The following is a 25,412-nucleotide window of genomic DNA, read 5'->3' as shown; positions in this document are numbered from 1 at the left end:
ATTTTTTTCAATTAAAGGTCAAATTTGATTAAAGGATCATTACAGATGAAGAGTTTCTAATAAATTATCCACAAATCAAATTGTTTGACAGCAAATTCTACATGACAGAGCTTTAAGTTTATATTTCATGAGAAAATCATGATTTTGATATTTGCTGACCTGCAGGTTTTATTACCTTTAAATTAAGACTTAATTCATTTGGTGATGAGTTGCAGCTCAAACATTTTCTCTTATATATTTCATATAAATCATGATAGATTTCAAATGTATATATAAAGCAATTAACTCCGGTCCATAATCAGTCTCCATTCATCAGTTTTTCATTGAAAAATAAGATGATAAAAGATTGTTTTTAAAATCTGTGAATATTCCATGAAATCATCTATTATCCATATTTTTAATTGCTTTTACGAATATTTTATTGCATGTTGGTTTATTTTATTTTATTGTAGTTATCTTAATTTTATTCTTTCTAGTCTTCTTATCTTTCTTACCATCTGTTCCTAACATGGGGGGTGCAATGAAAATTTCATTGACATGCTCAATGACAATAAAGACTCTTGAATCTTGAATTAATTAATCAACATAAGATATAATAAGATCAAACTTTATCAATCCGGGGGGAAGGTAAATGAACCACTAAATCACACCTTCAGGTGAAAGTCGGTTGTTTCTGAAGGTGTTTTTTTTCTGTTCCTTATTTATTCTTCTTTTGCTGTTTCTTCACATATCTCTGCTGACCTGTGGGACACACACATTTCAGTTGAAATGTAGATGTTCTTGTTTAATTTAAACCCTTAAACTGAGTAAAACATTAATTAAAAATCTCTTAATAAAGTAGAAACTCTGAATTTATCCAGTCATGCAGTCCTGAAGGTCCTTTAAAGGATTTTTATTTTTCCAAACCTCTTTAATTGATCTATAAAATAGTTCACATTCGTGTGTTGTAGTCCATGACTGTTTCCATTAATTTGTCCAGACGTGGAAAATGTATTAAAAACTGAATTAGAGTTAAACTAAAGAGTAAAACATTTACAAACCTTTGCTCATATTTCACATTAACGTCGACACTACAGAGAAAATGTGACCTTCTTCCCGTCACGTGTTAATTTAATAAAACTAAAGACAAAGCGTCATCCAATCATTGAAGCCGTAATTAAACATGTTTTTAAACATTTTAATTATTAAACTCTCCGCTGCTCTGACTTTGGTTGAAATGAGGCTGATATCCCTCCGCTGCTTGCGGGACTATTTTCTCTCTTCTTTCTTCTTCTCGCGCTCTGATGAGTTAATTAGCGGCAGGTGTGCGCGCGGCTTTGCGCGTTCCGGACACGCTGAGAGAGGAGACACTATGGTAACTGAAATGATCGATTATTAGTTTTATTTCAGTCTGAACTGATCGATTTTACGTTTGATTGATTGGAAGTGTGAGTGAGCTGTTAAAATATAGTTGAGCGAATGAAACTTGATTATTGATCCGGTTCACTCTGAACTTCCGGCTGATGTTTTAATAACTAACAAGAAAACATGAACACGTCCAGTCTGAACTCGTGAATCAAACAGGTTAAATCAGAAAAGCTGGAGCTGTCCTCTGCAGGTGTTTCTGTTATTTTGTCCACACCCTGTCTGGAGCACGGGACGGCCTGCAGCGCCCCCTGCTGTCAGTCTGCAGCGCCTGTTGTTCATCGAGCAGCTTAAATGTTAAAGAAGTTCATTTATTCAGATATCTCGAGTTTCTCTTCAACTGAAATCGAGGGAGGGAGGGAGGAAGGAAGGAATGAGGGAAGGAAGGAAGGAAGGAAGGATCCTAAATGAAATGGGATCTGGTGTCCTGAGGTTTATAGAAGATTCATCATTTGATAAATAAGATTCAGTTTTTCATTTAAATTCTCATTTCTGATGTCTGATATCATGTGTGTGTGTGTGTGTGTGCGTGTGCGTGTGTGCGTGTGCGTGTCAGTTGGAGGTGAAGATTGAGGACTGTCTGGTACGTGGAGACTCGTCTGATCTGGTTTCTGTACTTCACCATGAAGGACTGTCCAGCATCACGCTCACCAGGCTGAACCAGCTGGTTACCAAGGTAACAGGACAGGCTGTACGGTGGTGGATCTGGACCTGAATGATCCAGATGTGTGAATAATGTAATGTTTCCAGACCAGGTCAGAGGTTTGAACTCACCTTCTCATCCAGTGTTTTTTTGTAGTATTTTCTTTATTCTACATGAAAACTGTGAAAGTACACGTGTGGAATGATGAAGAGTACAGGAAGTGAATATGTTTTGTACTTCAGGCTCTTCACAGTTAGCCTCCTTTAGCTCCTTTAGCTTTGGTGCTGCTTTGCTCTCTCTCGTCCTCCTCTCAGCAGCTTCATCAGGTGACGTCGTCACCTGGACTGATTCTCAGTCAGCAGGTTCGACGTGTCCGATGGTCATTAGTGGATTTCTGTCCTTCTTGTTTGAGAGCATCAGTTGTTGTGCAGAGGGGGTGTTGGCGTACAGTAAAAACTCCATCAGTACTTAAAGGCATGAAGGTCTGTCAGTCCAGAAAGCTTCAAGATCTTTGAATGAATCTTCAAGTGCAGTCACAAAAACCATCAAAGGCTCTGATGAAACTGGCTCCCATGAGGACTGATCCAGGACTGAAGACCAGGAGGTTCATCACAGAGTTCAGGCAGCGGACACGTCTCAACACCACCTGATGGAGGAGACTGAGTGAACCAGGCCTCCATGCTCCAACTGCTGCAAACAAACCACGACTGAGGGAGACCAGGAAGAAGACGAGAACCACTCGAAACCAGAACCACAAGGACTCGTTAGATCAGTGGAGACCTGGACTCTGATGAGACTCTGATGAGTCCAGGTCTGAGATGTTCGGTTCCAGCCGTCGTGTCTTTGTGGGACACAGAGAAGGTGAACAGATGGTATCTGCAGGTGTGGATCCACCGTGAGGCAGCAGGTCGGGGAGGAGGTGTGATGGTGTGGGGGTCAAAGCACACTGAACCAGCATGGCTACCACAGCATCCTGCAGCCACAGGTTTCTCATCAGGACGGTGATCCAGAACAAACCTCCAGGCTCCCAGAACAGTGATGGAGGGCTGCGTCACATGACCTGGCCTCCACAGTCACCTGACCTGACCCAGCTGAGACGGTTTGAGGTGAGCTGGAGCTCAGAGTGAAGGAGACTGCTGGAGACCGTCAGACAACTCCTCTGCAGTTTAACGTGGTTCCTCGTGTTCCTTCACAGTTCTGACGTCAGTCCTAGAACATGCACAGATCGAGCGTCACAGTGCAACAATCCTCTGCATGAAGGAAGTTCTTCATGTCGACCGCTTCATCCAGACGTCACACGAGACCTTACATGAACATTTGTGTCACTGTTTCTTATCGTCGGCTATGTTTGGACGTGTTAGCGCTCGGCTGTTAGCTGTTAGCACTGCTCGTTACAGAAATGATAATTACTGTTTCCATCTTTCATTACACTGACGGTCCTTTCCAGGTCTGGTCATGTCAGTTTATGTCAGTAATCTGTTGTACTAGATGCTGGAGAACATCGTGCTGGGGGGGATCTTCCATGAAAATGAAACCTGGCCTGAAATGTTGAAAAAGCAGATTTAATTACAGGAAGCACTTTGAGCAGCTAATTATTCTGTTAATTTAAGTTAATTTAAGTTAAGTTAAGTTAAGGTGTTAATTAAGTGACAGATTCCCATCTGAAGCTCAGAATTCTGTCGTCCTGTAAAAAATAAATAATGACAACAGACACAATTATATGAACACAAACGTCTGTCTCTCTGTTTCTCTGTCTCTCTGCCTGCCTGTCTCTCTGTCTCTCTGTCTGTCTGCCTGCCTGTCTCTCTGTCTGTCTGTCTGTCTGCCTGCCTCTCTGCCTGTCTGCCTGCCTGTCTCTCTGTCTCTCTGTCTGTCTGCCTGCCTGTCTCTCTGCCTGCCTGTCTCTCTGTCTCTCTCTCTCTCTCTCTGTCTGTCTGTCTCTCTGCCTGTCTGTCTCTCTGTCTGTCTCTCTGTCTGTCTGTCTGTCTGCTTTCAGGACCTACATGGACGTGGTTTCAGCAGAGTTCTGGTTGTGTTGAAATCTTTAGAGATCCTGTCAGAGAACAGAGACGACCTGGAGACGCTCGTCAAGAACGGACTGACGGCTAAAGTAATCTATTACTTTCTAATCTATGAATGTAATCTGAAAAGTAGATTAAACAACACGTGATATAAAAAACTGAAAATGACAGTCAGTAATCAGATAGATCCCTCTATGAGATGACAAACTGATCTGTGATCTACTGGAGTGATCTACAACGTGATCCGGATCAACTGAACGTCTAAGACAGACAGTAATTAATTCGTATACAGTGCTGTGAAGGAGTAGCTGTCCTGATGTCTTCTGTCTGTCAGAGATAACTGGAGTAAAAACAAAAAGCACTTTGTAAATGATGAGTTTGTTTAAAACCTCCCTGTCCCCGTCCCCGTCCCTGTCCCTGTCCCTTTGTGGAAACGTCATCACCCCCCAGCCCTGATAACTGGTTGCAGCCCCTTTGGCGTCAACAACTGCAGTCGAGCGTTTGCGATAATGTCTTTTCCATCCCTGTGGAGGAGCTTTGGTCCACTCGTCTTTACAGGTCCCACCGCAGCATCTCAGTCAGATGTAAGACCTGGACCCTGACCCTGACTCGGCCACTCCAGAACCTTCTTTTGGTTAGTTTTTGGCATGGACGCCATTTTTGTCCAGTCTCTTTCTTACTGTTGAATCGTGGACGCTGACCTGAGGCCAGTGAGGCTGCAGTTCTTGTTGTTCTGGGTTCTTCTGTGACCTCCTGGTTGAGTCGTCGACGTGCTCTGGGGGTAGTTTTGGGGACGGTTCGCCACAGTTCAGGGTTTTTATCCATTTGTGGAAATTGGCCCTCACTGTGGTTCAGATGGCTTTGCGACCCCGCCCAGACTGATAGATGTGAGTGACTTTGTGTCTCATGTGGTCCTGAGTTTCTCCAGATCTCGGCAGGACGTGTTTTCGCCTCCTTCACTTCGTCAGACAGGTTCTGTTCAGGTGATTTCTGGATTCAGCAGGTCTGGCAGTAAGCAGGCCTGGTGTGGCTCGTCACATTGAACTAAATATGGAGTAATAGATTACTTAACACAGTTAACAAGGGGGGGTTACATGTTCACAGGGCCGGTCAGGAATGGAGTTTGTATTCAGGTTTGTCTCCTGTTGGAGTTTGATGATCTGAAATATGCAAAAAAGTAAATGAGGAAGGGGGCAAATAGTTTTTCACAGCACAGTAAAACAACCACTGTTGTAATAGAAATACACTGAATATTACAGAATAACTAATGAAGTAATCTGTAACTTGATTACTTGATCTAGAATCGATTCCAGTGTTATTTGTTGTTGATTTTTGTCACTGTTGAACTGTTTTGTTCTTTAGGTGTTGTTGTGGTTCCAAGCTGTCCACGACCTGCTGACCTCTGACCTCCAGAAGAACCCCGCCCCCCTGCTGACTCTCACTGAGGAGTTCTATGACTACTTCCTGGTGAGGGGCATGGTGGGAAATGAGCTGAATTATTGTTTAAACTGTTTAAACTCACAGATGACACGCCCCGCCTAACACCCAGCTAATGCTGTTTTGGCCAACCGGGACTCACCTACCAGCCCAGGTGCAGTCATGTGACTCCTCTGACCAATGAAATTGCCACACAGCGCAGAAACGGGACGCGATGTCGTCCCCGTGGGCCTCGGCTACCTAAGCTCCTTTTCTACGGGAGACGCGAGGCAACACCGGGGTCACGTGAGCTAGTGCATGAGCTAATCTGCTAGCATAGCATCAGTCAGCTGACCACCGGTGGGTTTGTGAATGATCATTAATTGATCCAATTTGACAGAGTATTATTATTATTATGACTCATCATGGTCGCCGATGGAGGAAATAACTAGTGATGGGAGTCACAGCCTCCTCTGGGAGGAAGAGGAGCAGCTCATCTGGGCTTTTGTTTTTTAGGGGCGGAGTTACTAAGATGGATCGGGATCATGGCGTGCGTCACCTTCACTCATCTCGCTGTTTGCCTCCTCTCTGATTGGATTTCTCGTGCCTCGAGGTCAGACGTGCACACTTATAAACACTGAACCTCCTGGGGTGTCGGGCCACCGGTTAAATAGGAAATGAGTAAACCACACTAGGCAGCTACAGTACCTGAGAGCCCCCACCTGCTGACGGTATGATCTCTGTCTAGTTGCTCTAGTCAGCACCACCTCGTCCAGCCTCATCGCTGTACCTTTGCACATGAATACTGCTGGAATGACACTTCTGACCCAAACCCAATGGAGACCCCCCCCCTTCTGGCTCACGAGCACTGACGAGCCTCCAGAATACGAAGGTGCAGCAGGTGGATGAATGTAGCACCTTCGCTGTAACAGCCATCGATGAGAAGTCATTCGGTCAAATAGCACCGAGCAATAACTCAAGAAGAAGAAGGTGAGAGGGTTCGCGGACAGCGCTAAGGGTGGGGGGCCTTGAACTACAGCACCCAGGCACCAAAGCTAGCCGGTTAGCTTTACGAGTGTAACCCTGCAGGTTGAGACCTCAGCTGGACTGACGGTGTTTCAGGAAGTGAGTCGCTTCCGCTCGTTCACCCAAATACCATTTGTTCTTTTGAACAAGCGGTTGGAAGCTGAGGTGGGACGATCGGTGGGACGATCTGTGGGACGATCGGTGGGGGGAAACGTCCCTGCTGGTGATAAAGACTGTTCACCAGTTCAACGTTCCTGCTCGTTGTACGACTTTCTGCTTGAAACTTTACTGGTTTCTGCAACTGAACTCTAAACTGTCTCCCTGTCTCTCTCTGTTGTCTGTCTCTCTGTTGTGTCTCTCTCTGTCTCTCTCTCTCCGTCTCACTCTCTGCCTCCCTCACTGTCTGTCTCTCTGTTGTCTCTCTGTCTGTCTCCCTGTCTCTCTCTGTTGTCTTTCTCTCTGTTGCCTCTCTCTCTGTTGTCTGTCTCACTGTCTGTCTCTCTGTCTCTGTTTGTCTTTCAGCTGCTGGGTCAAGCTTCTCTTCCAGGTTTGTTTTTGATTGTCAGTCAGAATTTATTTACTTGGTGTCACATGTTGGGCTCTGAACTCACCTGTCTGTCTGTCTGTCTGTCTGCCTCTCTGTCTGTCTGTCTGTCTGTCTCTCTGTCTCTCTGTCTGTCTGTCTGCCTGTCTGTCTGCCTGTCTGTCTCTCTGTCTGTCTGTCTGTCTCTCTGTCTCTCTGCCTGTCTGTCTGTCTGCCTGTCTGTCTCTCTGTCTCTCTGCCTCTCTGTCTCTCTGCCTGTCTGTCTGTCTGTCTGCCTCTCTGTCTGCCTGTCTGTCTCTCTGTCTCTCTGCCTGTCTGTCTGTCTGTCTGCCTGTCTGTCTGTCTGTCTGCCTCTCTGTCTGCCTGTCTGTCTCTCTGCCTGTCTGTCTGCCTGTCTGTCTCTCTGTCTGTCTGCCTGTCTGTCTGTCTCTCTGCCTGTCTGTCTGTCAGTCGGTCAGCTGTCTGTGGTTCTTCTTCAGTTGGCTCGGTTTGCGTTGGAACCAGAAATCCACTTTCCACTGAGACTGGAGGTAACCATGAAAACCAAGTGAAAGCCCGAATTGATTTCCTGCTCTCTGTTGACGTGCACTGGTTTCTGGTCTGGACTCTGTCTGCTGGTCTGGACTCGGTGTCTGCTGGTCTGGACTCGGTGTCTGCTGGTCTGGACTCTGTCTGTTAGTCTGGACTCTGTCTGCTGGTCTGGACTCTGTCTGTTAGTCTGGACTCTGTCTGCTGGTCTGGACTCTGTCTGACAGACGCACACACGCACACAGAAAACCACAGAAGACAAATATTAAACTGTTACAGTGACTCTCGTAGTGTGTACGCCTCTTCACGGGTCTGTACTGGTTTCTGCTGGTCTGTTCTGGTTTCTGCTGGTCTGTACTGGTTTCTGCTGGTCTGTTCTGGTTTCTGCTGGTCTGTACTGGTCTCTGCTGGTCTGTTCTGGTTTCTGCTGGTCTGTACTGGTCTCTGCTGGTCTGTACTGGTCTGTACTGGTTTCTGCTGGTCTGTTCTGGTTTCTGCTGTACTGGTTTATGATCTGGTATTTGGACCTTTTCTGCAGTTTGATTTGACAGTAGGTTTCTTGTTTTAGGCCATCAGAACCTTTAACAGCATCCTGGAGTCCCTGAGCAGAGAGCAGAGGAGGCTGATCCAGAATGACCAAAACCAGACCCAAATACTGTAAAACACACCAAGAACACACTGAACTGTCACATCTGTTTTATTTTCTTGGTCTGGTCTTGTCTACCTCACCCCCCCCCACCCCAATAAAAACAGCAGTGACTGCATCATCACACTGGCGGTTTACCTGTCTTTCTACCTGTCTACCTGTCTGACAGATCCCAGATGGCAGCAGCAATTCTGACAGTTGGAGGTGAGTTTTTACCTGAACATCCCATAATGCTTTGAGGTATGTAGGCAGGAAGGTCTGTTAGTGGACTTCTGGAGGTTAATTCTGGATCATCAGAGATGACGATCTCCACAGGAAATGATGTCACATTGTGTGTTTCCTGTCTGTGTGTTATGTTTCAATGTATTTTTATTCTTAATCTGCACGAGCTGCGTCACTGCTGCAGCGCCACCTGCTGACGGTGTTGGTGAGCAGTCAAATCAGCAGCTCAACCACAATAACCAGCTTCCTGTTGTTTTACCTGCATGCACCTGTCCTCCCCCAGTGGGGTGCCTCCCAGTCTGAACATTTCTGCTATAGGCCATCAGCGGGGCTTAGTGAAGATAAAACTGTATCATCTGCATAAAAATGACATGAGTCCAGAGACCAATATCAAACCCTGAACACTGCAGTGGGAGAAGATGAAGCAGATAAATACCTGTCCGGCGTTTCATTTGACCTGGTTTCGATCCTGGATTCGATCACTGTCCGTGTTTGAAGCTCTGACTGTCTTCATTGGCTCGTGTTACAGACTACGAGCTGCAGGTCAGCCTATCAGAGGCTCTGTGTCGTCTTACTCCCAGGAAGGACCGAGAGCAGAGAGCCAATCAGTGGTTCTCCAGCCGTGATGTCAGCAGTGCCTTCTGTGACATCAGAGATGGAGACTTTGAGGTGGTGAGTGACTGACGTGAACACCTGTCCCTCCGTTTACCTGTCGAACTCTCTCTGACCTGCCGAACTCTCTCTGACCTGTCGAACTCTCTCTTCAGGACTGTCGCCGATTCCTGAACTTTTTAAACTGTTACCATGGAGACCAGAGGAGGTAGTGAAAATTCTAAACCTTAAAGTAATGAAACAGATCTGAATGCACTTGAACCAGATTCTCAGATTTTATTTTCCCTGTGTTTTGTCTGTCAGGGTCTACACCTTCCCCTGCCTCAGAGCTTTCCTTGACTCCACTGAGGTAAAACATTTGAAGTCCACAGCACATCTCTGCAGACATCGCCGCGTTCACTGCACGTTTCCTTCTTTTGCAGCTGTTTCCTCCGAAAGACGACAAAGTGGAACAGTTCTGGATAGATTTCAACCTGAGCTCAGGATGTGTGAGCTTCTTCATCGACGAGCCTCAGGTAGTGTTTCCACGTGAGCGGTCGCGACAGCCTGATGCTTAATGACCCTGTGATTAGCAAGGTTACTGTTAGCATGTTAGCCTGAGGTGAATGTGGTGAATATTAACAGACTATCATGCACAAATACAGATTACATGAGTATTTAGGGAGCCTGGACACAAAAATGACGGCAATGGCTGCCATTACCTGTTCAGGAAAAAATATCTGACTCGAGAGTCAAGAGCATAAATGAGCAAATTAAAAATCTTCCAATTTAAGACATCAAAATACTAAATTAGGAGCATAACATTTAAAAAAAGCACAGATTTGAGTGTAAAAATTGGCACTTAATAGCACAAAGTCGTTCATCGACTTCACACGACGCTGTTTGTTTGATCTGCGACTGCTTTGACACGTTTTTTTTCCATGAAGTAAATCCTCCTTCCATTCACTGTTGTCAGTGTCATGACCCGGGCTCTGCACGCCGGTTTTTGTTAAGTTTCCCATTGTGTGTTTCTTTGCCTGGTTTCCGGTTTTATTTTGAAGGTTCATTTTGTGTGTCTTTGGTTACTTTACTTCCTGTGTTTTCCGTCCTTGTGATTGTCTGATTGTTTCCACCTGGGTGTCATTAGTGATCCCTCCTTGTGTATTTAAGTCCGTGTCTTCCCCCCCGTCCTTGTTGGGTCGTTGTCTGTGCTACCTTGTTGTCTGTAAATTCCATAGCCATAGTCACAGTCACAGCCACTACCATAGCCATAGCCCCATAGTGAGTGTTATTTGTTGTGATTTCTTTGTCATGTCCGTGTCTTGGTTCGTGTCCGTGTCTTGGTTCGTGTCCGTGTTACCTCTTGGTTTGTCTGTGTTCATGTCCGTGCTGTGTTCCCTGTGAGTTTTCCTTTTATTATATTTGTGCAGACAAGCTTTGTTTTGTTTTCGGTAGTTATAGCTGAATTTCATTCCTTTGTTAGATTGTTCTTTGGTTGTGTTTTATTTAATAGTTGTGTTATTTTCCTTCGAGTTTTCAGGAAGTGATTTTTGTTTCTGTTGTTTTGTTAAGTTCAAGGTCTTTCATAGTCGTTGGTTTCTTCCTCCTTCGGGACGTTTTCTGTTCGTTATTTTAGTCATTGATAATTTGCTCATAGTCTTTGTCTACAGTCCTGCCACGTTTTGTGTTGGTGAGTTTCTTGTGTTGTCTTAGTCGTATGTATAGCCCTTGCCCCTTTGTGTGTGTGTGTAATTTGAGTCAAGCGCCCCTTTGTGTTCTGCATTTGGGTTCTACCCCATAGTTCTTCCTTAGTCCCCAACTTCTTGACAGTCAGTGTTTGATATTATTACACAAGTATTTTATATTGTTGAATCTCACGGTCAGCGATCGCATCACGTCTCCAGAAACTGGATGTTCAGTGTTTTCTGACGTTACAGACGAGCTGATTGATCAGTTAATAACAAAGATAACTGACGGTGAAATGTTCTTTAGTCCTCAACCAAAACTCAGAAGGTTTGGACGCTCAGCTGGAGCTGAAGACACTCATTCATATGGAGGGAGAGCAGCGACATGATGATGATGATGATGATGATGATGATGATAAACCGGGCTCAGCTGCAGTTCCTCTAACGTCCACCACAACCTGCTGTGACCAGCAGCACAAAGTCAGTCCAGGTTTTCCAGCATCAGCAGATGTGTGAGCACGATGTGTGAGCATGTTGAGTCTTATCCGGGCCGGGTCGCGGGGGCTGCAGCCTAAGCAGGGATGCCCAGACTTCCCTCTCCCCAGACACTTCCTCCAGCTCTTCAGGGGGGGACCCCGAGGCGTTCCCTCCAGCGTGTCCTGGGTCTTCCCCGGGGCCTCTTCCCGGTGTGTCTGTCAAATTCGTGTTTCTTTAAATCTACGTCTTCCTGTGTTTCAGGGTTTTCTGTGGGGGTCCGTCCACCTGCACAAAGAGGAAATGGATCATTACAGTCTTCAGGTGAAACCTGATGGTCCGTAAGGAGACGCGTCTTTTCTGTCTATGTTTGAGTCTTCGCTGCAGATATTTGATTTCCCTTCATCCTCGTTAGCAGCTGGACGGATGTTTTAAATGGTCCCTTCTTTCCCGTGTGCTTTCCCAGGATGCACCGGGGCAGAGACGGTCCTAAGTGTCCGACTGAACAATCCCATCATGCACCACAACAGCAGAGGTCAAACGGTGGTGCTGAACTTCGACTCTGAACACCACAGAGAGCTGGAGGAGGCTGCTGGGAGAGTGTTCATGGTACCTGTCTGTCTGCCCACCTGTCTGCCCGCCTGTCTGTCTGCCCACCTGTCTGTCTGTCCACCTGTCTGCCCACCTGTCTGTCCGCCTTTCTGTTCACCTGTCTGCCCACCTGCCTGTCTGCCCACCTGTCTTCCCACCTGTCTGCCCACCTGTCTGCCCACCCGTCTGCCCACCTGTCTGTCTGCCTGATGCCCACCTGTCTGTCTGCCTGATGCCCACCTGTCTGCCCACCTGTCTGTCTGCCCACCTGTCTGTCTGCCTGATGCCCACCTGTCTGCCCACCTGTCTGTCTGTCCACCTGTCTGCCCACCTGTCTGTCTGTCCGCCTGTCTGTCCACCTGTCTGTTCACCTGTCTGCCCACCTGTCTGTCTGTCCACCTGTCTGTCCGCCTGATGCCCCCTGTCTGTCCACCTGTCTGCCCACCTGTCTGTCTGCCTGATGCCCACCTGTCTGTCTGCCTGATGCCCACCTGTCTGTCCACCTGTCTGTCCACCTGTCTGCCCACCTGTCTGCCCGCCTGTCTGCCCGCCTGTCTGCCCACCTGTCTGCCCACCTGTCCACCTGTCTGCCCACCTGTCTGCCCGCCTGTCTGTCCACCTGTCTGCCCACCTGTCTGCCTGTCTGCCCGCCTGTCTGTCCACCTGTCTGCCCACCTGTCTGCCTGTCTGCCCGCCTGTCTGCCCACCTGTCTGTCCACCTGTCTGCCCACCTGTCTGGACTGAGCTGCAGTGCTCTCGTCTCTTCCTCTTCCTCTGAGTTTTGCTTTGTGCAGATCAGAACAGCGAAGCTGTTGAGTGTAAAGAGATCTGAGTCAGCTCAGTAAACTTCCTCTGTTTTCTTTCTCTGTATTAACAGAAAGTAAAGAGCTCCCCTAGTGTCATCCACACAGGTGGTACAATCCAGGCCCCCCCCTCTGCCAGACAGAGCAGTAGATCCTACAGCAGGAAGAAACCACAGAGCAAGAGTCAGCTGAAGAGTGAGTCGGTTTCATGGCTCTGAGAGTCACACAATCGAGCCAACAAATCTGATTCTTTAAGAATGAATAAGAAACATCTTTTTGCTTCTGCCCGTCTGTCTGTCTGTCTGTCTGTCTGCCCGTCTGCCCGTCTGTCTGTCTGTCTGTCTGCCCGTCTGCCCGTCTGTCTGTCTGTCTGTCTGCCCGTCTGTCTGTCTGTCTGTCTGTCTGTCTGCCTGTCTGCCCGTCTGTCTGCCCGTCTGTCTGTCTGTCTGTCTGCCTGTCTGTCTGTCTGTCTGTCTGCCCGTCTGTCTGTCTGTCTGTCTCCCGTCTGTCTGCTGTCAGTCTTGCCTCTGTCGTCTCCGAGCAGTGAAGAAGACGCGTCCGTCTTGAAGGTGACTACAGGTTAAAATGACTGACTGACTGAGGAGGACAGGTTCTTCAGACTTCGGTCATTTCTTGTTTTTCAGACTTCAGGGAGAAACACTGCAGAGTTCCTGTTTGATCAGATCAGACACTCGACTCCCGCGTATGACTCAGGTCAGATCGACACTGTGGACACTTTCCGAGACAAATTTACACTTTACATTGTTGCTGTCTGTGTTTTTCTGTCTGTCCTCTTCAGTCTGGTCAGTCTCTGTGTCCGCAAGTCTCTTGTGTCTTCTGTCGGTACTCCTGTCGGTCCAGCGCTGTTCTTTACTTTGCTTGTCTTTTTTGCTGGGGACATGTCATTCTCCAGCCGCACGTCAAGTGTTTTGTCTGTGTTTTGTCAATCTTTTCAAAAAGGTGAATATTAGTACAGGAATATTAGTACAATAGTAATATTACTTCATTTGCCATGGAAACAACGTAAGAATATTGTTTTTTTCAGAATAACTATTGTCTCTATGGAAATGTAGTCAGTGAGGCTGATATCAGTCCGATCAAACACTGGATTACATGCTGCATCACTTCCTGTCAGGTAATCCAGTGTGGGCGTGGCAGATCGGAGAGGTACTCACTGAATGGCTGTAGCAGAGGAAAGTCAACAGGAAACAGAATCAAAAGCACAGTTTGAGTTCATGAAAAGTGTTACAGCTTCCAGTCGGTGGACATTTGGATTGGACCTGTCTGTCTCTCAGGTGTTCCTGTGGGGGCGGAGCTTGAGATCTCACAGGAGCAGACGGAGGATCTCGGAGAAAGCAGCTCTCCATTAATACAGGTACTTAATTCTTATTTCTCAATAAAGACATCACCTGTTTTTCACCTGTTTTCTTTCTTTTTGTAGGAGGTCGTCAGTTCTGACAGGAAGAGAGCAGCTCCAGACTCAGGTTTTTATCTTTTCTTTGATTCTTGACCATCTCTGAATGACTTCCTGATTCTCTTCTGTCAGTGGTGGCGTCATCGCGGTTTGAATGGATAATAATGTTTGTTTCTTCCCTCCATTATTAAAAACATGATGTCCTCACAGTCAGAAATAAAATGATAAAGAAGTGTGGACCAAGTTTTAAATAATAATAAAAAGATCTGTCCATTAAAATGACCAATTTTCACTTAGACATTTAAGTCAAAACTATGAGGTTGGATGAATTGTTCAATTTAGTACAGTGATTCTGACCTAAATCACATGTCTGACTAATAAAATGTTGACAAAGAGACAAAAAGTCTTAAAACATCACTTCCTGACAGTCATACAGAACTACAGAATCCGATTTCTGCCACTAAAAAGAAAACAATGGCTGCAACAAGAGACGAAGAATAAAAACAAAACTGTTTAATTTAACATGAGTTGCTGCATCAAGATGTACTTCAATGGACAAATTTGTTATATTCTGTATATACGATGTCATTTTGACCTAACATCAGTTGTTTGTTGACTATTTTCTTTTAAACTAATGTTGGTCTGACTTATTGCTCTACATGAAGGCTACCTGTCAGACCAAACTGAGGGTTTTTCAGCCCAGAAGAGGAGGGCAGAGCCTCTGCCAGAGGGGGAGGGGTCTAACTCACCTCTGGAAGGTAGTTTCATATACTTTGATTCTTTTCTTTGTAATTCCTTTCAAAGATAACATTGAGCACTTTGTACCGGTCTCAGTGTTTGTTTGTGTTTTATAAATCTGCTGCTCACCTGTTCTCAGAGGGGCCACCTGAGGGGGTGGGGCCACCTGAGCAGGAGGCTGGGCTGTTTAATGGTGGAGCGGAGTCAGATGTGGAGAAGAAGGAGCCAATCATAGAGTCAGGGATGGAGCCAGAGTCAGACTTAACATCTGGCATCACAGCTGCCTTCAACTCTTTCAAAATACAACTAGAACAACACTTCACTGTCAGTACACACACACACACACACACATTGTTGATTGCTGGTTGTGATTATTGATATTATTTGGCTGGTCAATAACTTGTATTGTCTGTAAATAAAAGGTAATAAAATGTTTTCAGGGCTGCTGGCGGAACGTTGAAACTGAAGTTCTTCTGTCTTTAAAAGAGTGTCAACAACACGTCTCCTCGCTGCTGAATGCTGTCCATCAACACAGGTACCGCCCTCTCCTAACACACCTGTCCATCAACACAGGTACTGCCCTCTCCTAACACACCTGTCCATCAACACAGGTACTGCCCACTCTAACACACCTGTCCATCAACACAGGTACTGCCCTCTCCTAATACACCTGTCCATCAACACAGGTACTGCCCACTCCTAATACACCTGTTCATCAACACAGGTACTGCCCTCTCTAACACACCTGTCCATCAACACAGGTACTGCCCTCTCCTAATACACCTGTCCATCAACACAGGTACTGCCCACTCCTAACGCACCTGTCCATCAACACAGGTACTGCCCTCTCTAACACACCTGTCCATCAACACAGGTACTGCCCTCTCCTAATACACCTGTCCATCAACACAGGTACTGCCCTCTCCTAACACACCAGTCCATCAAAGCAGGTACCGCCCACTCCTAACACACCTGTCCATCACACCTGTCCATCAACACAGTACTGCCCACTCTAACACACCTGTCCATCAACACAGGTACTGCCCTCTCCTAACACACCTGTCCATCAACACAGGTACTGCCCACTCTAACACACCTGTCCATCAAAGCAGGTACTGCCCTCTCCTAACACACCTGTCCATCAACACAGGTACTGCCCTCTCCTAACACACCTGTCCATCAACACAAGTACTGCCCACTCTAACACACCTGTCCATCAACACAGGTACTGCCCACTCCTAACACACCTGTCCATCAACACAAGTACTGCCCACTCTAACACACCTGTCCATCAACACAAGTACTGCCCACTCTAACACACCTGTCCATCAACACAGGTACTGCCCACTCTAACACACCTGTCCATCAACACAGGTACTGCTCACTCCTAACACACCTGTCCATCAACACAGGTACTGCTCACTCCTAACACACCTGTCCATCAACACAGGTACTGCCCTCACTAACACACCTGTCCATCAACACAGGTACTGCCCTCTCCTAACACACCAGTCCATCAAAGCAGGTACCGCCCACTCCTAACACACCTGTCCATCACACCTGTCCATCAACACAGTACTGCCCTCTCCTAACACACCTGTCCATCAACACAGGTACTGCCCACTCTAACACACCTGTCCATCAAAGCAGGTACCGCCCTCACTAACACACCTGTCCATCAACACAGGTACTGCCCTCTCCTAATACACCTGTCCATCAACACAGGTACTGCCCTCTCCTAATACACCTGTCCATCAACACAGGTACTGCCCACTCCTAACGCACCTGTCCATCAACACAGGTACTGCCCTCTCCTAACACACCAGTCCATCAAAGCAGGTACCGCCCACTCCTAACACACCTGTCCATCACACCTGTCCATCAACACAGGTACTGCCCTCTCCTAACACACCTGTCCATCAACACAGGTACTGCCCACTCTAACACACCTGTCCATCAAAGCAGGTACCGCCCACTCCGAACACACCTGTCCATCAACACAGGTACTGCCCACTCTAACACACCTGTCCATCAAAGCAGGTACCACCCACTCCCAACACACCTGTCCATGCAGTCCATTACAGATACAGGCATAAAAAGATTAACTGATAACTTCAGGGTAGGTGTGTGTGCTGCTCACCCATCAAACAATGTGAGGCTGTTTCTCTGTCTTCACCTCAACAACAGGTAACACCAACACACCTGGTGTGTGTACTTCTGTGTGTGTTTGTGTAGGTTAGCGTTGCTGCAGAGGTTTGAGAACAGCGTCACTGATCAGCTGAACCAACTGCAAGGAAACACAACCAGCCTGAACTCCATGAACACACAGATCCTGGTACTGAAAGATACTGCAGTAATACTACCTCTTGTTCTGCTGCTGTTGCTGCTTTGTGTCCATGCCTACAGGTGAAGAGACGTCTGTGCTCCTATTGGCTAACACCAGCCAACTCATCATACAAGTTGGCAAACAAAAACCTTCTTTCACGATATCAATTGTTCAGCATTTAGTGAAAAAATACTACAATGATTGAATATTAAAAAGTCTTAACGTTCAAGATGGAAAAGCACCAAAAGTAACAATATGTTGAGTAAGAATCTGATGATTCAGAGAAAAAGTCATATGTGGAGAAAATCTCAAAAAAAGTCACGACATCTTTAAAACTTACAAAAAACTTCAAAATATTCCAAGAAAAAATGTTGTGGTATTTCAAGAAGCTGTGATAGTTATTTTAAAGATGATTAATATTTTGAGGAAAGTCCAGACCAGGTTTAAATCTCAGACCTAGTCCACAACTGACTGCACCCCTATTTGTCTTTCAGAGTTTTTTTCAGTCTGAGATGCAGCGACTGGGCACGTTCTGTGACGAACACCAGCAGAGGTCAGTCCGATCTGGCTCTGATCCAGCTTAAACCGGTTTAAAGCCTCCAGATCTGGTTAAAACCTGTTTAAACTGTCAGAATCTGTTTAAGACGTGTTCAGAATGCCATCACTGTGTGATCTGGTTTAGATGTATCAGGACCTTCGGGATTTGTCTTTTGTCACCCCAGGTTGAAGTCATGGGAAAGTCGAGAGTTGGGGATAGAACATCGGACCAGTAAATGATGAAGGAGAAGAAAGAAGAAACTGAAGCACGTTCGAATGTTTCAGAGCAGATTTGTGATGCAGTCGCCACAGAAAACAGTCATCACGTTCAGACGAAGACTGGACGGCTGTCAACATGTCAGCATGATAGGATCCCCGTCATACTTCATTCGAATTTGAGTATTTTTTGTTTCCACTTGAGTGAACGGATTTCTTCTTTGAAAGCAGAAAGAAACAACAAAATAAAAACCGTCAATGAATCCAGTTTTCTTTGTTTGGTAGAAAACCAGTTTGAGCTCCATCACTGGAACAGTTAGCACCAGAGCTCAGCTCAGTAAGTGAGAAAGAAAACCAAACTGGATGCAGTTCGGTTTGGTTTGAAGAGATGGTTTAAGAACAGTTTGGACTTCTCTGATGAGTCCTGCGTGTAGAGGTGAGGGGGGAGGGAGCTCCAGAGTTTGGGTGAGGCCCGAGCACCCGTTGTGCTGAGGTCGATGGCTGGTGCTGCCAGTAGACCTGCAGATGCAGACCACAGGGAGAGAGTCTACGTCTGAAGGAGGTCTGAGAGCTTTAAATGTTGGAGGAGTGCCACAGAGCTGTGTCCTGGAGGGCTGGAGCTGTCCTCCTTGAAGTCAGCCATCTACTTCTTTACATCTTTCAGTAGCACGCAGTCGTCACAGGGCAGATCAGGTGTAGTCGTGTCTATTAGCTTAGCTCCCAGGCTAAAAACAAGCCCAGCCAAGCGGTAGCCGGTGTAATCTGACGGGAAGACGAGCAGCGAAGTCTGAAAAACCAACACAGCCGTGACCAAGATCAGATCAGTGGGGTAAAGTTATCAAAGCAGAGGTTAAAAGTGTCTGCAGTGGCAGAGCATCATGGGAAAAATGTACCTGCACCTTAGGTAACAGGTAACGGTTAGTGTCCCAGCACACAGAGTACCAGAGTTATTAAAAAGCATTTGATGGAAGAAAAGAGGCCGATGGTACGGAGTTCATCAGAGTCCATCAACACAGGTGCTGGTACAGGAAGGGTCTAAAAACTTCAGGTCATAATATACATTTAAAAATATACAAAGTAAAAGCATTTTATTTCATTACTCATCTTTACTGTGTAATGTGTTTAAGATTAGTATTACTATTAGTAGTAGTAGTAGAAGTACTGCACATGCAAGTGAAGCAGTAAAACAGTATACTGTATATTCTGTATATAAAGTTTTATTGTGCAGGTCCAGGATCTGTGTTTACGAAACAGGAAGATTAGATTCACTGAATCAGCTGTTAACAACGTGAAGTGACTCCTGTTTGTGAGGAGGAGGAGGAGGAGGAGGAGGAGGAGGTCAGAAACATGTCAGCGTGGTGCAGGGATATAAAAGAATGAATAAATCCACCTTTAATCTCTCAGTAATGTTCTAACAGATGTTCTATGATCTGCTGATAAATCTTTCCCGTCACAGCACCAGACTGACTGCTGATATTTAAATTACAGTTCTGGGAGTTCTGGGCTGGTCGGCATGCCGACCGCTCCCACCGGCTGCCGGTCAGAGTTTAACTGGACCTGAAGGAACAGTCGATCTGCCAGATGTTCAGACTTCATGTATTCATTCTGTTCTTTCATCACTGATTCAGGGTCAGTTTCTCCTGACCTCTGACCTCCTGTCTGCCGGTCTACAGCCAGTCCTGGTCTAACGGAGTCCAGACTGAAACCAGGAGAGGAGTTTGTGTTTATGAATCCAGCTGCTGGTTGTCAGGCAGCAAACTGACACAAGAGGGAAAACAGCAAAATCCCCCGAAGAAAACACACAAGACGACTAATGAGATGCTGTTAGAGAGAGCGAGCAGCTCAGGTGTTTCTCTGCTCGCCGTTTCACCAAACAGAACATTAAACCAGCAGGATTACTGCTTCTGTCCCTCTGAACGGGACCTGAGCTGGACCTGCACTGGACCTGAGCTGGACCTGAACTGGAGTCAGATGGAGAGGCTTCTTTGTTGAGTAGCCGCCGCTGTTGTTTTTCTTCTTTTTGGATTTGAATGGACGGACAGAGAGGCGCGGCGGCTCAGTGATCACCAACAGCTGCAGGTCAGTACGGCAGGACTGAACCGGGACCAGCCGCTACACGCTGGGTCAACTGAGAAACTGGTTCCCTGGTTTCAGGACTGGTAAAAGAAATATTTAGATCATTGATTCAGGTAAAAGTAACAGTACTGCAGTGTGAAGTACAAACACAAAGGAACCAGGTGTCAGAAACTCGTTCAGACTGAGATATTTGTCTCAGTTCTGATCATTTGTTGGAAACTTGAACGTCATTCAGTTTGTTCTCATTTTAAATATGTTGTAAAAACCTTTAAACTGTTTGTTGTTCTGCTGAAACGTCTGATGGTCACTGAAGTCTTTTACTCTTTTTCTTTCCCTCCCATCATGAGTCCTTCTTTTCTAATCAGTTCTTTTCTTCTCTCGTTCCCTCAAACGGAGCACATGTTGCTCAACAGCTGAAATGTCAACTTTGGAAATCAAGTAATTACGATGAAAGTATTTTAATTAACGATCTAACACAGATGATAGCTGGAAGAATGAAAAGTAAGTTTTTTAAATAGTCATTTTTTCAATAATGAACAGAATCACGTCAGAAGAAAATTCATGCACCATCACACACACACACACGGTGTTTTAATGTTGGTGGAGAAGCAGCTGAGTCGACATTTTACAAGGTGAACAGGTGAATGCGTTCAGGTGTGACATCACAGGGCGGTCGTGTTGTCATCACAGCTGTTCAGATAAACTAACACTGAATGTCACCAAAAGAAAAACTCATCTACACCTGAACAACAAGCCTGATCTCAATCTGGAATAACTCGGATCTAAACTGAAACACACATTAAAACAGAACTTGACTTAATCCAAACTAGAATTAGATCTAAATGCAAAGCTGGACTAAAACTAATCCTGATCTTAGCCTAAAGAAAACGTCAATCTAGCTGAAACCCACTGGTTTCTTTACGTTGTTCACTGGTTTCAGTAAATTATTCACTGGTTTCAGCAGTTTCTTTACTGGTTTCAGTAAATTATTCACTGGTTTCAGCAGTTTCTTTACTGGTTTCAGTAGTTTCTTCACTGGTTTCAGCAGTTTCTTCACTGGTTTCAGTAAATTATTCACTGGTTTCAGCAGTTTCTTTACTGGTTTCAGTAGTTTCTTCACTGGTTTCAGCAGTTTCTTTACTGGTTTCAGTAGTTTCTTCACTGGTTTCAGTAAATTATTCACTGGTTTCAGTAGTTTCTTTACTGGTTTCAGTACATTATTCACTAGTTTCAGCAGTTTCTTCACTGGTTTCAGCAGTTTCTTTACTGGTTTCAGCAGTTTCTTCACTGGTTTCAGGACATTATTCACTGGTTCTTGACTGGTCTCAGTAGTTTATTTACTGGTTTCTGTGGTTCCAGTTGAGATGGGCTGTCTTGGAGGGAAGACGGAGGAAGAACGACTGGATGAAAAAGCGAAGCGAGAAGCCAACAAGAAGATTGAGAGACAGCTGCAGAAGGAGAGACAGGCTTACAAAGCTACACACAGACTGTTACTGCTGGGTGAGATACCTGTCTGTCTGCCTGTCTGTCTGCCCGTCTCACCTGTCTCTGTCACCGATCTGTCTCTCTGTCTGTCTCTCTCACCTGTCTGTCTGCAGGTGCAGGAGAATCAGGTAAAAGCACCATCGTGAAGCAGATGAGGATTCTTCATGTGGACGGTTTCAACGCTGAGTGAGTCATCAGTGATTTTTTTTCTATCAGCAGCAGCACGATGCAGCTTCCTGCCGTGTTGTCACATGAACTGTTTTATGTTCATGTGGTTGAAAGGTAATAATAGCTGAAGATACAACATTCGATCAATAAAATACAATGTGATGAGTGAACAGAACCATTCGATGTATTTCATTCATTATGAAACAAAGATCTCATTATTTGAATGTAGTTTTTCATTAGTCATCATTACAGAACATCTGCAATACTTTTTCCACACATTCGATAAAATCATCCACTTTTTGTTGTCTTTACTGTGATAATAACAAACCTGCTGAAGCTCTTTCAGCAGTTTCATCTCTGGGTCGGTGTTTCAGTGTGTTTCCCTGAGCTCAATCAATAAATCTCTGATGTACTTTTTTAACTTCAATTTAACTTTAAACTTAACTTTAACTTTAAATTTAACTCGACATTTTCTATGAATATTGAAATGTTTTTTTCAAAGTTCATAAACCATCAGATCAGTATTTTCATCAGCCACCTGCTTAAGTTTTTTTGACCTGATGAATGTTATGCCTTTTGCATTGCACCTGATCCAGGAACAGTTAGCGAAACTTTGCCTCCTTTCAAAAGGCCGAGCTGTGACAGCGAACAGCCACAATCTGTTCTATTGGCTGAATAAATAAATATTTGATGTCCACCGTAGCAGATGTTGGGTCTAATAAAGTTTTTGTTTTCCAGAGAGAAACAGCAGAAGATTCAAGACATCAGGAAGAATGTGAAGGATGCTATAGTGGTACGTCACATGACCTGCATCACGTGACTGAATGACTGAAACATGAAGTTACTGGTCCAACCGAAAACTGACACTGATTCAGGTCAGGTACTCAGTTGTAATAGTAGTGTACAGGTTGAGCTCAGGTGATCATCATTTTAATACATCTGACTGATGGAAGATCCAGACCATCAGACAGCAGGATTGATCTGAACAGGAAGTTATTGTGTCTGTGTGACAGAAACCACATCCAGCCATGATTTCACCCTTTAATCCTGCTGATGAGTCTTTCCCAGCATGCACTGGGTGAGAGGTGAGGGTGTACCTGGGCAGGTGTTCACACAGAAGCACAGTTAAGACTTCAAAGAAAAATATTTTGTTCAATGTGTGTGTGTGTGTGTGTGTGTGTGTGTGTGTGTGTTTGTTTCAGACCATTGTGTCAGCCATGAGTATGTTGACTCCACCCATGCCTCTGGGTAACCCTGGCAACCAGTTCAGAGTCGACTACATCAAGAGCATTGCACCACTGTCTGACTTCGAATACACAGAGGTAACACACACACACACACACACACGCATGCACAGACACACACACACGCAGGGGCACACGCAGGGGCACACACAGACGCACAGACACACGCTCAGACACACAGACACACACACACAGACACGCACGCACACACACACAGGCACACACACACAGACACACACACACACACACATACACACGCACACACACACAGACACACACACACACACACACAGACACAGACACACACACACACAGGTGCGGTGTCTCTGGGGTGTTTTGAACACAGTTCACAGTTGTTTTGGTTCTCAGTCCTGAACCACTATGGCATCCTTCACATCCTCTGTCCTGAACTGCTATCAGCTGACGGCCTTGTGTCATTGAAATACCTCCTGAAGAGCAGAAACTGACCCTGGTTCAGTCAGTCCGCCCCCCCTCTTCCTCACTGAACTCAAGTAAAGAACATTTGAAATCTGAACCTTCTGTTTTGCTGGAAACAAGGTGCCTGTGCAGGAGGTGATTGTCACTTAAAATCAGATGCTACATAACGACAATCATTTTTGCAAGGGGGGTAACTTTAGCCAACATGCTAACTTGTCGGATGGCTTGTGATGAAACGAGCTTCAGACGTTCATGTTGCTGTCAGGATGAACTGTAATAAGTGTGGTGATCCTCTGACTGTTCATCTAGCGCCACCTTCAGGTCAACATGTTAATGCATCCGATACTTTGGTTTCTGATCAAACACCTGCAGGACTCATGACATCCCCATCAGCCTCAGCTGGACTTTGTATTTACTGCTAATTAGCTAATGTTAGCATGCTAACATATGGTTAGCACTACACTGTGTGCACAACTGTTAGCCAAGTGAGTATTTTGACCAAATCATCATTTTATGCATATTTTCCAACTCCACGCTGCACAAACTTGAGTGCTGTTTGGATTAATGCACATCAGCTGATGTGTGTTTGTGTAATGAGGGAGGGGGGTGTGGCCTAAGAAGATCAGCACCCTCTATCAAGGTGTGTATAATTATTAGGCAGCTTCTTTTCCTCGGGCAAAATGGGCCAAAAAAGAGATTTAACTGATTCTGAAAAGTCTTTCAGAGGGATGCAGCGTGATCACAGAACCATCAAACGTTCTGTTGCTGATAGTCAGCAGGGTCGCAGGAAACGTGTCGAGAACGTGCGGTCATATTCCAGAACTGCAGCCCACCTGGAGGACCCAGAGGTACAGGTGTTCAGCACTCAGAGACGTGGCCGAGGTGAGGAGGGCTGAAACCCGACCACCACCCAACAAGACACATAAAATGTCCAGACTGGACCCAGAAAGATCTGAAGACAGACTTTATGGACTGATGAGATCAGAGACTCTCTTGGCTGCATCAGTGACGGGCAGAGCTCCACTTCAACTCAGAGCCAGCAAGGTGAAGGGGGGGCACAGGTATGGGCCGGTATTATTGACGATGAGCTGGTTGGACCTTTTCGGGTTGAAGATGGACTCAAATGAACTCCCAAACCTTCTGCCAGTTTTTAGAAGACACTTTCTTCAAGCAGCATCTTTCAAGTAGACCATGAAGGCCTCCAGTGCATGACGAGCCAGTAGAATAACGACACAACCCCCCCTCCTCACCCGACCTAAACCCCACACAGAACGTGTGGGCCCCTCTCAAACAGGAGATGTTGGGTGAGCTCTCTGAACAGAGTCTGGGGGGCCGTGGCTGAACAGATCGGGTTTATCGCTCGCTGATTGAAATGTCAGAAATGTTTATTTGTAGATTTTGAGTTGTTTAAGTGAGGCGGGAACTTTTCCCCTTTTATTCAGGTGAATAATAATTCTGCACACTAATAGTTGGCTGATAATTGTGCACACATCGACATTCGCCTGCGAAAGCCGAAACCTCACTCATACTTCCTTAAAAATTCAGGTTTGGGATTTATTCGCTCTGTAGTTCCTCAAAAATACAACTAATACTTGTGCTCGCAGTGTTTACCTGCTAAGCATCAGCGTGTTAGCATTGTGAGCATATTAGCATGGTGATGTTAGCATTTTGCTCTGACAGCTTCTGGGCACGAGATAATATTTAGTAGCTTTACACAAATTAGCATTGTGTTCAACAAACTAACATCATATTTACTATTATTATTATTATCATCATTATATAAATCATTCTTTAATCATTCTTTACCTCATGTAAATCCCACCTGAGCTTCAACCTGATTGGTTTAATCCTAACCTGAATGAAAACACCTGTAAGGGTCTGTTGGACTTTTAATCTACAACAATAAAATGATCATATGTTTTAATATTTTAATATCAAACTAAAAGTAAAACTACAGTAGTTCAATAAATGAAGAGCAGTAAAATGTGTAATATTTACTTTCCACCACCTCCAATAAGCAGTTTGCATGTTTCCATGAGCTCTAAAGATGGCGTCCAGCTGCTGCTACAAAAGGAAATATTCTCACAAGTATTAATGATAAAAATACGACCCTCCGCCTCCTGAAACACGCTTCATTCAAACTCGCTGTGTGGATTCGTCTTCGCGCCGTTCCATC

The 25,412-nt window shown here is 45.4% G+C and overlaps 2 protein-coding genes across 2 annotated transcripts in view; both read left to right on the top strand.

Moving 5' to 3' along the window:
* Nucleotides 1-1,315: 1,315 nt before the first annotated feature.
* Nucleotides 1,316-18,017, top strand: LOC121624253 (synaptonemal complex protein 2-like). The gene is made up of 25 exons (XM_041961905.1): nucleotides 1,316-1,354; nucleotides 1,961-2,080; nucleotides 4,044-4,157; nucleotides 5,431-5,535; nucleotides 7,033-7,057; nucleotides 7,505-7,584; nucleotides 8,151-8,239; nucleotides 8,398-8,432; nucleotides 8,980-9,122; nucleotides 9,218-9,270; nucleotides 9,366-9,411; nucleotides 9,485-9,577; nucleotides 11,465-11,537; nucleotides 11,667-11,809; nucleotides 12,669-12,789; nucleotides 13,114-13,163; nucleotides 13,239-13,308; nucleotides 13,890-13,969; nucleotides 14,036-14,078; nucleotides 14,674-14,766; nucleotides 14,886-15,070; nucleotides 15,187-15,281; nucleotides 16,982-17,081; nucleotides 17,567-17,625; nucleotides 17,795-18,017. The coding sequence occupies exons 1-25, from the start codon at nucleotides 1,352-1,354 to the stop codon at nucleotides 17,847-17,849; spliced, it is 2,073 nt and encodes a 690-aa protein (XP_041817839.1). The 5' UTR covers nucleotides 1,316-1,351; the 3' UTR covers nucleotides 17,850-18,017.
* A 3,248-nt stretch (nucleotides 18,018-21,265) lies between these two features.
* LOC121623763 (guanine nucleotide-binding protein G(olf) subunit alpha-like) overlaps nucleotides 21,266-25,412 on the top strand; it is a 12,126-nt gene continuing 7,979 nt past the window's right edge. Inside the window, exons 1-4 of the mRNA XM_041961199.1 lie at nucleotides 21,266-21,401; nucleotides 21,500-21,572; nucleotides 22,293-22,347; nucleotides 22,757-22,876. Of these exons, the coding sequence (XP_041817133.1) occupies nucleotides 21,266-21,401; nucleotides 21,500-21,572; nucleotides 22,293-22,347; nucleotides 22,757-22,876 (384 nt within the window). The remainder of the gene's footprint in view (nucleotides 21,402-21,499; nucleotides 21,573-22,292; nucleotides 22,348-22,756; nucleotides 22,877-25,412) is intronic.

This window comes from Chelmon rostratus, chromosome 20 (genome assembly GCF_017976325.1).
Source record: "Chelmon rostratus isolate fCheRos1 chromosome 20, fCheRos1.pri, whole genome shotgun sequence".
Lineage (NCBI taxonomy): Eukaryota > Metazoa > Chordata > Actinopteri > Chaetodontiformes > Chaetodontidae > Chelmon > Chelmon rostratus.
Note: the sequence above shows the minus strand (reverse complement) of the source record. Positions and strands in the feature narration are given on the sequence as shown.